Raw genomic sequence first — 16242 nt, 5'->3', positions numbered from 1 at the left:
ATTTTTTTAATGATCAATATCTTAACGATTTTATTTTTGTTGAAAAGTTTAATGTTTAACATTATGTTAAAAAAAGAGGTAAAAAAGCGACTTGAATGACATAGTTCTTACTTTTTTCTTTCTGGTGACACTAATATTAATGAAATTCGTTCATAAATAAAAAAAAAAATTACAGAAGCTAAGAAAATATCAGTCACCTTCCCTAGTTACACCGTTTTGTTAAATGAACTCAAATTTTAAAATGACCCCCAAATCATAATTTTTATTCAAAAAGTTTGAAATTTGTTTCTTTATAATTTTAAAAATTACGTTGAATTTATACAAAAATTATTAATTCATAAATTCACTCTGAAAATTAGTAAAATTGGAAACACTTCGGTATCATTTTAAAAAAACTATTGAAGTTTGACACGCTATAAATGAAATCGACACGTATTAATAAAACAACAAAACTGAAATCATTAAGGTATTGGTTGTTTCTTTATAATTTTAAAAATTACGTTGAATTTATACAAAAATTATTACTTCATAAATTCACTATGAAAATTAGTAAAATTGGAAACACTTCCGTATCATTTTAAAAGAATCATTGAAGTTTGACACGCTATAAATGAAATCGACACTTATTAATAAAGCAACAAAAATAAAATCATTAAGGTATTGGTTGTTTCCTTATAATTTTAAAAATTACGTTGAATTTATACAAAAATTATTAATTCCTAAATTCACTATAAAAATTAGTAAAATTGGAAACACTTCGGCATTTTTTTTTTTTTTTAAATTTTTGAACTTTGACACGCTATAAATGAAATCGACACTTATTTCTGGAAAAAAAAAGAAGTTATAAACGGACTTTTTTATGCTTTTATTATCTAATAAATTTTAATTTTGAGCAATTATGCTGAGTAAAGTGCCGGATACTGCATTATTGTGCCAAAAATGTTTCAATTCTCTCAGAAAATTCCCAAGTTTCAGTGAAATACAGAAAAAGTTAAATTGACATTAAGAGTCCAAAACTTTCGATTTATCTCTTCCTGCTTGAATTATTGGAATGCATGTTCGAGATTGCGGCTCCCATCATATTTTGTTTGACTAAAATCTAAATCCGGTGAAAAAAGGGTATTTTTATTAAAAAAAGTACGTTTTTGTGACTTAATTGAAATTTAATTATTATATCTGAGATCATCCCTTTAAACCATTAAAATTGATACAAAGTTAGTAAAAAATCATATCCTTAGAACAAAAGTTATTTTGGGTGATATATTTTTTATTTTGCTCTCTTGTTAGCTTATATAGAAATAAAATACATATCATTAATGTACCGTTGCTAATTAATAGTCTTAGAGTAGATCCTATTATTGATTTAAATAGAATTTTGTTGATTTATTAAGTTGTGATCTTGAATAGTCTATAAATTTGCAATGAAGAACAATTGAGTTATATTGCTTAAGAGTTTTTGTTTACTTTTATTCACATGGAAAATAATAAAGGTGCGAAGTATTATTTATAAGTTAAAATCACATTTGGATTTAATAAAGGTGCGTGTGCATTGCTCACAAATATATTTTGCTTTAAGTTATTCATATCTCTAGGATAAAATAAAATATTATTCTAAACCATTAGATATTTTGAAATAACACAAAAGCTGACTCACGAAATTTAACGATCTTAAGCTCTTTTATTTCAAGAAATATCTACATACTTAAGGGCTATTTTTTGTGCTTTCTTTTACAATACTGATGCTGTTGCCTTTTTCTGTTCTAAGTATTTTACAGCTTCAGGTATGATATATTTTTTACTGGCATGATGTATTTTTTCTTGTCTTAATTTTCCTTAGGGATTACTAAAAAGTAATAATCACAGATGAGCAGCTTTGTGGAATACCATGCAATCACATTTTGAAAATATTCAAATTTCCATAAAAGTTTAAATATAATTTTCATTTGCAGCACGAACTTCGAGCTTAATCTTCGCTTCAAACCTTTTTTTTTTAAATTTTTTTTTGACCAATCACAAAGCATATATTCTTTGTCATTAATGGCGGGCATTTTGTAGTGCAGAAAAACTGAGGAAGGAAATAAAGTACGCGTGATAATTTCGTTTTGTTACATTACAATCCACGACATATTTCTTTGAACAAATGCGCGGTTAAGAAAATGGACATAGCATTTGATTCCATTGTTCTAACTTTTCTTATGAAAATTCTTCATCTTTTTTAAAAAATCCAAATGGATCCAAATAAACTCATAATGTGATGGCATACGTAGACCTTAACAGCTTAATGAATTTTTAAAATATTTTTTTTTAAAGATACTGAAAGTCATTAGTTCTTTTCATAAGCTTGTCCCGGGTGAAATAAATTTATAATAGTATAGTTTTAAATTGACGTTGTAAGAGTTTACATAATTTGAAACAACTTTATCGTTTAGTGTACTGAATAATAAAAGATGCCTGAATAGCTACATCTATAATCGCGAAATACAGAACTTCGCCCCGTAATGATTATTCTTAGTGTTTGATAACGTAAGGACAAAATTCCTCGTTTAGTTATGAAATTTGGGTTGAACATTGAAAAGCGCTTTCTGAATTGTGTACATTTTCTTAAACACGCATTTCTTGGTGGGTCCAAAATAAAAAGCTCACCGACGATCAAGGTCTGCCTCTGCCTAGCTAAAAGCGAACTTTTTTTGAGGGGCCAACTAAATATGAACTACTATGTATATATTTATATCTATCTTCAATTAGATTGTCCGACAGAGACATTTAAAAATAGAATTTTCTCATTGGTTTAGCAAAAACTATTCTTTTTACAAAAATGTTACTGTAGATGATTTTTTTTTACACATTTTAAAAATTATGTATTCCCAGCACTTCTTCTTTAATATGAATATATTGGGGGCTCAACTACTTGCGCAAATATTTATATATTGCTTAGTTCGCTAATTTCTCCTTTATTTTCTCTAATACCTCAACCTCAGCATTTATACTTAACTTTCTTTTATCATTTATTTTAAATGTATTAGATGTTATTATCACTGTGAAAAAGAAGAAACTAGGGGAGAATTATAAAAATTATTCTATATTTTTTTACATGAATGTTAACATAAGAAGAAAAAAAAACCCTCAATCTTACCAAAAATAATGAAAAAAGTCAAATAAAGACAAACTGTTTCATTATGCTTATCTTCCCAAAACGGGAAAAATGATTAGAATTAGTCAATCTTTCAAGATTTATATGAATTTTATCGAAATAAGTAAAAAAGTGTATGAACTTTAAAATTTAGTAACTGCAAAGTTAATCTTTGAAATTAAGAGTGCGTGGCAGCAAAGAAATATAGTTTTACAGCGATTAGTTTTTCTTTAACTTCGAAAAATCTGAAGAATCGTAAATAGAAGCAAAAAAAATGCTAAAAAAAAAAACTAACTATAGTTTTTAATTTTCAATGCTAAAAATTCATCATAAAATTCCGTACTGTTCATCGATAGTTCGGAATGTTCTGCAGTGCTTGGTGGAAGTGTTGAGTTGAGCTATTTATTCTCTAATTCACAAGAGCATGTTTCTTAGAAAATAATCGAAAGATGTATTAAAACTAGAAAATTCTTATATTTATAAAATACTCATCTAATTTTTCTTTCATTTGTAATGGCAAGATTAAAAAACTACTACAGCAAAAAATGCGAAGAACCATATGGAGAACAAACATAGAGAACAAAACATAGAGAGAAACACTTAGAGGACATAAAAAGAAGCAGATGTAGCTATTGTCTGTGAATCCAAAATGCCACACGTCTTCCAGCCACGGTCCACAAGAGATGCTTAAGATCTAATTTTGATATTTGACTAATATAAATATTGAAATCATATTTATGAATGTGGTGATTAGCTGCATGATAAACTTCATGCAGGTAGATTTTAATATTCAATTTCTTTTATTTTTTGTCTTATAATACATGTTAAGTTTAAAACGTTAGTTCAATGTTTTTTTTTCTTCAAATTTTCTCGTTAAATTTAATAATGATTACGATAAATATAAAAATAAACTGAACTTACTTATATGTTTTGATCAAAAAAAAAATTTAAATTTATATCAAGAAAGCTTATCTTTATTATATCGTGCTGATGCTCTTCACTTATTTACAATCGACACATGATAAGTATCAGAAATTCAAATTCAGCTCGAAACGTTGTCAGTAAATAAAAAAAAAAGATTATTGATTGTAAGATGAAAAATTTGACACTGATACATGTCACTTACTACTTTAGGCTAACACTGTTTACCACTGTAAAATCACGCTCTTAATTTGCGTAATTTATGTTTAATAGATAACTGTCTTGAACCGTTTGTTTATCTAATCCTTTTTCTGATTTCGAAAATCCAAATTTTTGTGGCATTTTTGGGAATTACAAACGTTTAACTAACAGTTTTCTTATTGGTTTCTCAATAAAATAATTAATAAATTTCATTTTGCATTTTCATTGCTTATGCATGGTTTTTCGCCATGCCATCACAATTTGGATCCTCTACGGAGGGGATGGCTCCTCCGCTTTGGTAGCCCGAAGACCTGCGTGCGAAGTCGAGCCCTTTACGGTAGAACCGTTTAACGAGAACCGATACCGCGCACCCTTGGTCTCTACATAGGCTGATGAAAGTGGTCACCCACCCGCTTACTGACCGTAGCCAGTGATGCTTGACTTCGGTGTTCTACTGGGAACCGTGTCTTTAGGATCAGTCCACCAGCATAATACGAAGAGTCAAATTTTTATTTAGAAATAATATCAAGATCTCTAATTACATTTATTTATTTAAAAGCTAGATTGTTAGCTTTATGCTAATAAATAATAGGTTGAGGTTAATGAGTAAAAGTGGGGAATAAATTTTTTCTGCAATAAAATCTAAATGACTCGTAATAAAATAAGTTATGTAGATCACATTGATAACTGTGTCAATAACTGATTTTGAAAGTTTTAGAAATATCAGTTTATTAAAAAAAAGAAAAATATTTACCAATTTTAGGGACATGAGCCAGAAGAAATAGTATTTTTAATACTTGTATTATTGTTTTGAATCATGCAACTTCATGAAAATATTTTTCCCTACAATCTGATTTCAGAAATAATAGCGAACATTTGAATGTAATGCTAAAATATTTTAATCATTAACAAACATGATTAGAATATTATTATTATTAAATAGAACAAAAGAAATTTAAATAAAATTTATTACAAAGTTTCAAACATAGAAATAATTTTAAGTAATGATTTTCATTTTCTGTTTCTTAGCTATCATGCTCAAAACAACTTTTCAGTAAAAATGTTAATGAGAATTGTGGTATTATCTGCATTTACAATTTATTTCTGAATAAATTTTTTATTCCTATTTACAAAACTATATTTTTAAAAATACAGCCTGTATTACATTTTGCTTTATTTTAAATATTCTTCTCAACAGTTGATTCATTTTAAATATTGTCAAATCGGTTTATTGTCAAAGTGTTTTTGCATGTCTTTCTCAAATATTTTCACCCAAAGCCGCTTCAAATTCAACTCCTGCAGGGGATTTGTTTTATAGACAGTAAACAGATTGAAAATATCTCGAAATACAAGTAACTTTCCTCTTTTCTCAAATATTTAAAAATTGTTTTCCAGTATCTGCAATAAGAACTGAATAAGTTTTTTTTAAAAAATTAAGTAAAAGCTTGCAGTCTACAGAAAAATTCTGTTAAAATTGCATTTTATTGGATTAGTAAAGTTTGCTAAGGAATTATAAAGCCATTAATTATAAAAGTATTTAAAATTCAATTAAAAACTTTTCTAACTGTATTGCTTAATATTGCAAATAGAAAAATGAATAATTTGTTTAACAAAGTTTGAATTTTGTTTTGAAACTAATTACATTATTTGGAAAATACAAAGCACAAAATGACTTTAATTGAATTTTAAATTATTGTTGAGCGAAAGAATTAAAGTTTTCTTTAAAATAATTACTTAATATATTTATAATATGAGATTTATTACCTTTCAATTAAATTTTCTTAAACGGTGAAAGTAATTAGTATTTCTGAAATTGGTTTAAGGAACTTTGATTCTAAACTAAAACTTTTTAACAGAATCTATTCTTTTTTTTTTAAAGTAATTATTTGTTTCTTTTACAACTACTATTACTAAATTTAATTTTTCTATTAGGGGATTCTTTGTGTTCTTTTTCATCGAATAAATGAGAAAATAACAATAGCATAGCGTAAGACGAAAAAGAACTTTCCTCTTAGTATTGATTTCAACAATGTTGGTTTTGATTGCTTGTAATCAAAGTTTTTATAAGAATTTGTAAAAAAAACCGTAGAAGATCAGAAATCATTAAGTTTTAAGTCGTTATTTCTACGCAGTATTTTTTTTCAAAGTCTTGTAAACACAATAATGCCCCTAAATACAATTTCACGGACATTACATGTATTGCAGTAAAAATAGGATTTTAAATGAACATTTTTTTTTAAATGGCGGGCACTTGGTCTTTGTCCCATTGGCCATAGAAATGCCAGAACTGCTACTCTCTTCTCATTACTCAGTAGGCACCTGTGGCGAAGTCACGGCGGTGGAGCAGCGTCGCCCACGTCACACAACCACAAATCCATTTATAGGGAGGGTCACATTCACACAAAGAGGAAAGGACATAGAACACAGAGAGAGAAAGAAACACCCATGCCCTGAGCAGGATTCAAACCCGCGGCCAATGGCTCCGCAGTCAGGCACGCACGGCGTTTTAAATGAACATAAAAGGAATACATTCAAACTCTTCAGTACTCTTTATCAAACTCTTCAATACTTTAAGTATATTTTTTGATTTAGTTTCAGAGGTATTTTTATTGCAGCTAAATCAGTGAAACTTATCAGGGTTTTAATTTAAATTTATCATTTGTTAAAAATAACGATTTAGGATTAAAATATAATAAATTTCCATTTCAATAAAATAAACTTAAAAGAAAATAAATTCTTTCGAATATTGTAAAATTGGAACCTTGGTCATATTGAAGTGAGATTCAACTGGACCCAAAGACACACTTAAATTGGAAACAGCCTGAAGCTTGTTCCGTTATACTTTTTAAATTCTTAATAAATTCTGATTGAGCTTCAATGTTTACATTTTCGAAGAAAATCACATGATAGTTTTATGTTTTCCCCATACAAGAGTTCCGGGGGGTTGGCTTGACTATCATCTCGCAAGGCTGTGAGTAAGTCAAGTAGAATAATCGGAAGTGACTTCGTCCAGCTTGGATTTTCGTGGCACATTATGCTTGCTTTCAAAGTACGATGCCAACGTTCAAGACTGCCATTAGCTTCTGGGTGATATGCAGAAGTTTTATTTCTTTTAAAGCCAAGTAATTATGAAAGTTTTTGGGACAATTGTGCATCCTGACCATTTGTAATTACGATTGGAATACAGTAGTGGATGATCCAATTGTTCGAAAAGCATCAGAAGCAGTTTCTGCTCGAATATCAGGCAACGAAATGGTTTCTGCTCATCACGTGTAGCGATCAATTATTGTATGGCAATAGCGAAATCCTGATGATGGCAAGGATCCAATCAGGTCTAGATTAATTTCTTGAAACCGTTGGCTAACGATAGGATACTCTTGTATTTCAAGTAACGTTTGGTCCAATAGCGAATATCTTTGTTAATAGACGGCCAAATGAATTTTGATGTAACTAATTGAAGACTTGCTTTAACTCCAGGATGCGTTATGAGAGATTGCGAACACTTTGGAACACTAATTTTCTGAAGTTAACTTAAATAAATGGCCTTTTAATTTTTGTGGCAGTATCACAACATGATGAGTAATAAGAGCCAAAAAAATTGGAATTAGCTCAAATTTCAATGAAGAGTTTTGAGACGTCATTAGTTCTTTTGACTTATCACCGATTTCTTGAGTTTTGGCTGAAGATTCGAAATCAATTTCAGATGAAATCCTTATTTTTTCCAGTGATAGTGCGTTTTAAACAGTATTGGCTTTTCCTGAAATGTGTTGAATTTTTAGAGTGAATTAGCTAATGTACTCGAAATAACTTTGTTGTCGTATTGATTCTTTCTCTAAATTTTGTCGGAATGCATACACTAGTGACTGGTGATCAGTGAAAAAGGTAAATTCTCGATCCTCCAACAAATATCAGAAATGCTTAATAGACGAATGTGCAATTAGGAGTTCCCGATCATAAGTGCTATAATTCTTTTGTGTTGGCGTCAGTCTAACGGAAAAGAAACCTAGCGGTTGGCAATCATTGTTCACAACTTGTTGCGCCACTTCACCTATCGTTATATCTGAAGCGTCTACCATAAGCGCTAGTTTAGTAGATGTCACTGGGTGAGACAAAATTGCTGCAGATTTAAACAGTTTCTTAGATGTCGTAAAAGCATTTGAAGCTTCATCTTACCATTTGATAATTTGATTATCATTCTTTTTGCTATTTTTTTAAATAATCAAATAAGCTTGTTTGATGTTGAGCTGTTAGAAGAATAAATCTATAGAAATTTATAATTCTCAAAAATCTTCTAAATTGTTTGACTGTTTTGGGTTTGGTGAAATCTTCGATGACTTTGACTTTTTCTTCTGTTGGGCAGAAACAGTGTGGCCAATAAAATTCACCTCAGACTTAGCAAAGTTGCATTTGCTGACATTTAATGTTAATCCAAATCGTTGCAATTTCTCAGAAACTGTTTTGAGATGTTGTAAATGTTCCTCTTTAGAGCACGATGCAATTAGTATGGCATCTAGATAGACGAAAAAGAATTCTAGGTCACGTAAAACGGCATGTATAAATCTCTGGACTGTGTTACGAAGTCCAAAAGTCATCAACGGAAATTCGTACTAAAAGCCGTTTTTCCTGTATCTGATTATTCCATTGGAATTTGAGGATAAGCTCGATGAAGATTTAACGTGGACGTACAACCTTCTAATTGTTGCGTAAAATCATGCAGGTGTGGTATAGTATATCTATCTTGTAGTGTGGCTGCGTTTAAAGCACGATAATCCCCGCACATTTTTCATACACCATTTTATTTCTTGACCAGATGTAATAGACTAGACAAAAGATTGCTTGATGGTCGGCATATGCCACGGTCAAGCAAGTAGTCAAATTTTGCTTTGGGATTTTTAATTTCTCTGGAGCCAATTAACGCACATTGGATGTTATGTGTGGACCTTTAGTAACAGTAGCATGAGTGACATTATGGCTGATGTTAACTTTAGCCAGTTCTATCTTTTCAGAAGATAAGTTCCTGAATTCTTGCCGTAGAGAATGAATATCTGGATCTGGATGATTACTATCGAGGAGTGTTAAAAATGAAGATGGTCCTCTAATTATTTTAGTTCAGACTAATAATCATGTTAAAGGATGAATTAAACGTTTTTGTTTAATATCGATCAAACTTCCACGAGCCTTAAGAAAATCTGTTCCAATTATTGACTTTGAGACGTCTGCTATGATGAAGTTCCATTTGAAGCGTCTTCTCAAGCCGAAATCTAAACTGATAAGTTGTTTGCCGTAAGTTTTGAATTTGCAGCATAAAGTTTAAAATCAGATGGGGACAGTTTATTTGGTTTTGGCGGTGAAATTACAGACACGCCAATACTAGTGTTACAAAGATAGTGCCTTTTGCTTGTCTTATCAAATAGAAAGAGGTGTCAGTTTATTTGGCCGTACTCGTTGGCCTCTTCAATCAGCCGGCCCTTCAGTTTCGGGAAGTATTTGCTGATTTTTGAAATTCGCAAGGCTTTACTCAGTGATGTGCCTTGTTTCCAAATTTATATTGGTACCAACATAGCTTACAACAAGAAGATTGGGATCTCGTGGGGCTATGACCTCGAGAATTAACAGATTTATTTTGAGATCCACCCCTTGTGATGAATGTGTCAAATTTCCGATTTAATTTTACATTACAAATCTCTAAAGAATTAATTTTTTCGTTATTTATGTTATTATGTTCAAAGGTTTTACCGGATGCATTATTTATTGTATAGGACTGTGTCGAACTAAATATACCAATAATTTTATCAGCCATCTTTACAATTTTATCCAAAGAATCAGAGCTTATGTATAATATGGCTTGAACCTCCTGTATTAACCTCTGTAGCCAAAGTGGTTTTAATAATTACTCTGAAATGGAATTTTCTGACAAACCTTTATTTATCGTAACAAGTTAGATGCACGCTTATCGCCGAGATTAAGTTCGGTCTATATCTTTTTTAACCTTTCTTCTTCAGTATCTGCTAATCTATTCACCAATGGATTTTTTTTAAAGCGTCATATTTTCCATTCATTGGCGGTTTTGACAAAATATCAACGACAAAATCTAAGACAGTTTCATCTAATAAGGCAACGACAATGCTTTACTTTGTTAAATCACGAGTAATATTACCGTTAGCTAGTTCTGCTTCGAGTTGTAAACCCCATAATTTTGGTTTATGTCACCAAAAAATTGGAAGTTTTACTCCCACTTTGTTTACTTCTAAATTCACATTATCTTGGGTTAATGAATTTAAATTATCATTTGTTATTTTCTCCATGTTTATTAAAATAGCTCATTGTGCAGCTCTAGTGCGACGTTAAAGTACCTATCTACATACCATGTTTAATGTAGTTAAATCAGAAAATAATAGTGATATTTAAATGCACAAACCTTTTTTCATCCAAATAAAATCTTCGCAATCTTGAAGTACTGCCGTCTTCAGTTGCAATCGAAGGTGCTTAATCTTCCTCTACTGTCTGGGATTTTGAATGAATAAATACAAAGAAAATCAACGACTTTATAACATTCAATATCTACAGTTATTTACAATTTAATTACAAGTTAATACATAGTTAAAAGTATGATCAATATCAGTTATTAAATACATTATTAATGAGGATAACTATTTACATCAATTCAAATATAAATATAAAGGATTCAAATATAAAGAACGTCAGAATTGTAATTAAAGTTACGGCAACACGCTGTTTACAGTTATATAAAATTAAACTTTGATGCATGTGATTTCACTGACCCTGCGCATCACATACTCTTTGTCCTATAAGTATCTTGAGTATTTTGTTATGGAAAAGCACCATAGCTCTTTTAAATGATGTACAGTAAAATTCCTTAGTGATTGTTACTTTTATTAGTGATTGTTATTTTTATTAGTGATTGTTATTATTTTGTTAACTTTAATTTTTTTTGACTCCATTGTAATTAATGTAAGACTTTAGCTCCCAGGAAACCCTTGATTTAAAAAACACATACACTTAGATAGCGCAAACTTTTATTCAGTTTAAATAAAAAGAATTTCCATTACGTTTTTGAATAAAATTAAAATCTTATTGTTACGGTACTTAGTAGGATAAATGTTACGAAGATTTTATTTTAGTGAAAACAAGCATTGATCAGCTGACCCAATTCTGAGTTTACCACTATCAATGTTCATCTCTGTAGTCTTGTAATTTTGATCCCAATCCAGAAGATAGAGAACTCATGGAACAAGCATTGATAGAAACTAGACTTAACGGAGGAATTTTTGATGGAACTGATCCGAGGAACATGTAGAAGAAAACCACGAAAACCTCCCATGATAAGCCTGGCTGCAAGGAGACTCTAACCCATGATCCGTCTTCCACTGAGAATAATTTACGCCACCAGTGCAATCGGTGCAAGCCGGTTGCGGAGTTCATATCCAGCAGCTATTGCTGGGATTCGAACCCGGTTCACCTCATTGGAAAGCGAACGCTCTATCACCTTAGCTACCACGGCTCAGCTATTAATAATATGGCATGACATGACATAATATAGCATAACCGTTGTTGAACAGCTTATATTTTTTGGTATTTGCGTTTGGAGAGGAAAACCATGAAAACCTCCCATGATAAGCCCAACATCAAGGAGATTCTAACCAATGGTCCATCTACCTGTGAGGATATTTTATGTTAGCACTGTTGTTCGTGCGAGCCGTTAGCAGAATACGCATAGATCAACCAACGCTGAGATTCGAACCTGGTTCACCCCAATGGGAGGCGAGGGATCTATCCCCTGAGCTACCGAGGCTCATGTTGTTGTCATGTCAAGTTATTCTGTTTAGTAATGTATGCATCAGTGTTCGTCAATGTGGTCCCAGTCCAGAAAAAACTAATTTCAAATTTAGCCTACTTGAAAAAAAAATATCTCATCTTTATAACCACCAAGAGGTTTTTTCACATTTCATCATTACCAATCAATTTTCTTTGCAATTATCAAACAAATTTGTTCTTTGAAACTATCAACTTATTGTTTAATAAATTTAATTTCGTAATTTTTATATGAAGTAATTATATAAATTAAATTATAGGAAGTTAAACATTTCAGTAAACTGATTTTTTTCAAACATAATTTAACGTAAATGAATTAAATACACGGTATAAATAAAGTATATGATTAAAAAAAAAGAGCTATAATTATACAATCCAATAATTTTATTAATATACATCCTATATTTCAAAATGAATTTGATGTGATATTTTTAAGCCAAACATACGAAAATAAATTTTTCTGTTTAAAAAATGTCTGTAATAAGTATTTTTAAAGATTACACTAAAATATCTCTTTTTTCCCCCTTAAGATTACCTGAATCAGTTTCCATCTACTGTACCTTTTGCAAAAAACTCTATAATTAAAGGGAAAGCTAATATTTGAACTCATAGTTTGACGAAAAACCATAATCTTAAATATCAGTTGAAAAACAAAACATTGTGCTTCATTACTCAATTATTCACCGCTTCTCTTATGATAGCTGAACTAAAAAGAATATTTTGTAATTTTTGATTAGTTCAGTTCAAGTTATGAAATCGCTCAGGGTCTGGAAAGCAGAATAACTATTTGTCATGTTTATGTAATTCAATAAAATAAAAAAAAATAAAGACTTTGTGTTACTTTAAAATTTGTCGTTTAGTGACATTGTTATAACACTTGAGATCAAGTTTACATTTCACAGTTTAATGAATACAAAAAATGTATTTTATTTTATACTTTTGAATTTTATTTTTGTTTGCTAACATTTTATTTGGTAAAAAATTTGCTAATTACAAAAGGAAGATTAAATTATATAGTAAACATATGAAATTATTATTAATTTAATGTGCATGCATATTGTAGATGATTGTTGTTCATGATATGGTTCTTCATACAAAATTATTATTTAAATTTAATGAATATTTTTGCATGTTCAGTAAAATCTTATACTATGTATTTGGAATGCTAATCCAAATATAATGTTTAATAAAAATATTTAGCATTTATTTCTTTTAAATTATTTCAAAAGTAAAAAGTATGATGAAGATAAAAGTTTAATTTTCTGTGGATTGTAAGCCATATAAAAATTTAAAAATTTAAAATTATAAATGAAGATGCAATGTGCTACAAAAAGATGTGTGCATTTCATTACATGAATGTATATTTATAGTTTGAAACTAATCACATAATTTATAATCAATATAACTATATATATTTAAATTGAGTAGTTTTTATTGATTTCTTAGCATTGAAGCTCATATTGCCCTATTTATATAGTTTATTTTCTTATGCATAGTTACAAAAAATGTTCTGTTAAAACTATGAACAAATGGGTCTTAAGTGATACATTCAATCTGACGGAAAAAATTATGTTTGATAGTGTTTTTTTCTTTGTTTAATCAAAAACAATATTTTTGCTATTATTACGATTTATTCATTACCACTATTTACTCATTATTATTACTACTTATTCATTATTTAAGTTGCTTTAAATAAATTTTCAGCTTATTATTTTTTGAAAATATAGTTTCTTAAATATTAATTAGTTATTTCTTTTTTAACCGCAGTTTTTAATTTTGTTTTCTGGGGAGAAAAACAATAAAGCACGCAAATGAAAACCAATTGGGAAGAACAGCGATCTATGTTCCTTTTTCATGAAAATAACGATTGGATCGCCATCTGTTGCATTTTGGGGATTAACCCTTAACCCTTTTGATATAATGGACCTCTTTTAAAAAATTTTAAGAAGTCACGGACCCCCCCCCCCCTGTGCAAAAAATAATTGTAAAAAGCATCAATTATTAGAAAACATTTAATTTTATTATATTAATAGTATACAAAATTTTTAAAATTAAAATTTTTAATGTAAAGGTTGCTGCTACTTTTTCTTAATTAATAAATTGAATTGGAGGATGGTTTTCGACAAAGCAACGTGCATATCATGTTCAACATTCAATCGATTTGGATGTTATGTTGTGACAATACTTGTGACAATAAATGCCACAAGTGTGGAAAATCCCTCTTTGCAAAGATACACTGTAGCAAACGGAATTATAGCTGCCATAGCTCGCTTTACAAGCAATGGGTAGGCTTCTGAACGTTTTAAAAATTAGGAGTAGTCAGCGGACCCCCAAAATATAACTCATGGACCCCTTAGGGGTTCATGAACCACAGGTTAAGAAACCCTGCTGTAGAGTTTCGCTTTTTTTTGAAAATAAAACGGATAATATTTTAAATCTATGACAAAATCAAATTATATTGCTAAATTACGCTATACTGCTTATTATATACAAGCTAAGCTGCTTATTTGTTTCATTGTTCTGATATTATACATTTGTTGCTTAAGTTATTTTATTTGTGCTTAATCAGCTTTCATCAAAAAATTTCAAAGATGATCAGATATACCCTTAATTAAATATTAATATATCTAGAATTTTTTTTAACTGCAGATAAATTTTTATTTCTATTTCCAATAAATAATTGTTACAAATCTGTTACCGCACTATATATACCATTCTATGTTAAAGTAAACTCTCTGTTTATTCCATTCAATAGAGATTTTATGACATTATCAAAAATTAAAATTCTATTAAACGTCAAAAAATGTGTAAATTAAAAATCATTGAAAGAAAACCTAACAAAAAATACTGCAAATTTGGAGATTCATTTAAAAATAAGCAGATGGAATCCTCGCAACCATCGGTTTTGAACCGAGAACCTCTTGCACAAACAACACAGTCATTTTCACATAGCTACTAGCTACATAGCATTCGCTACTGGAACATTTCGATGGCTGATTTTCTTTTTGCTATGCAGCATAAATTTTTTTAGGAGTAACTTAGGAACCATAAATAACGAGAAAAATATCGTACTTGAATTCAGTGCCTCAAAATATATCAAAATTTTTTGTTTCCTATGAAAATGATATGTTACCGTTTCCTTGTGAGATTGCTTTTCTTAAAATGTTATGTAAATATAAGAACTAATTTCATTATGAATCAGATGATGTAATTTTTTAAAGTTATAACCCTCCCCTCTGAGGAAAGAAAATCACAAAAGAAGAAATTTCGTATCAACGAAACTCTGTGACTTATTTTGTTACGTTTACTTAGTTATCGAGCACACGTACTACACACAATCTAGTCATCTTATCAAACTTATCTCAAAAAATAATTTTGTCTTATCATGAAGCTTAATAGGCCTAAAGTTCACTGGTATCAACCGTTATGCTATATAGATTTCTAAATTTTAACAATTGTCGTTATTTTTCCCTGGACCATTTGATTAGAACCGGTTACAAAAATTCAGAAAGCTCATTGTGTTGAATGAGTTAATAACTATCGTTTACAAAGCAAGTTATAAGCGTTGATTTGAAGCAAATCGTCTGCGTTTTTAATTTCAGATTCAATTGAAGTTTCATAATGGAACGTTGGAATGGAAGAGTAGCTTTAGTGACGGGTGCGTCAGTTGGAATTGGGGCGGCTATCTGTCGTCAACTTGTCAAATATGGAATGGTAGTGGTCGGCTGCGCAAGGAACGTCAAAAAAATAAATGAAATTTCCGAAGAGGATGGCGTGAAAAAATCACCGGGACGATTAATTCCAATGAAGTAAGTATGATTGTAAATGCAAGCATTCTGTTTAATGTGCACAATTCTATAGTTTTATAAATATATAGTTTCTTTGTTTGTAAACAGAACATAGTTGTAACAGTACAGTTTGTAAACAGTACAGCTATCGTTGAGATTCGAACCAAGTGTGGATATTTATTATGACAGTCCAGATTGGTTATGGCAATTACTAAATCTGAGGGAACGACAGATAGACCATTTTGTTCAAAAATTAATTGCCTGTTTTCATCAGTTAACTATTAGTTTTATCAGCCGGTAGTTAATCAGTTTAATATCAAACTAATAGGAAACATCCAAATTAAAAACTAGTCGCAACTTTTTTAATAA

The 16242-nt window shown here is 29.9% G+C and overlaps 1 protein-coding gene across 2 annotated transcripts in view; it reads left to right on the top strand.

Annotated features, from left to right (window-relative positions):
• Window positions 1–16242, top strand: part of LOC107437425 (dehydrogenase/reductase SDR family member 11) — a 42296-nt gene that overhangs the window by 13256 nt on the left and 12798 nt on the right. For both annotated transcript variants that reach the window (XM_016049425.4, XM_087167846.1), the window contains exon 2: window positions 15688–15894. In XM_016049425.4, coding sequence (XP_015904911.3) covers window positions 15707–15894 — 188 coding nt within the window. In that variant the 5' untranslated portion in view covers window positions 15688–15706. The remainder of the gene's footprint in view (window positions 1–15687; window positions 15895–16242) is intronic.

This window comes from Parasteatoda tepidariorum, chromosome 7 (assembly GCF_982258835.1).
Source record: "Parasteatoda tepidariorum strain Cologne lab strain chromosome 7, Ptep-v5.0, whole genome shotgun sequence".
Taxonomy (NCBI): domain Eukaryota; kingdom Metazoa; phylum Arthropoda; class Arachnida; order Araneae; family Theridiidae; genus Parasteatoda; species Parasteatoda tepidariorum.
The sequence above is the reverse complement of the archived record's forward strand: the minus strand, read 5'-3'. Positions and strand labels throughout refer to the sequence as shown.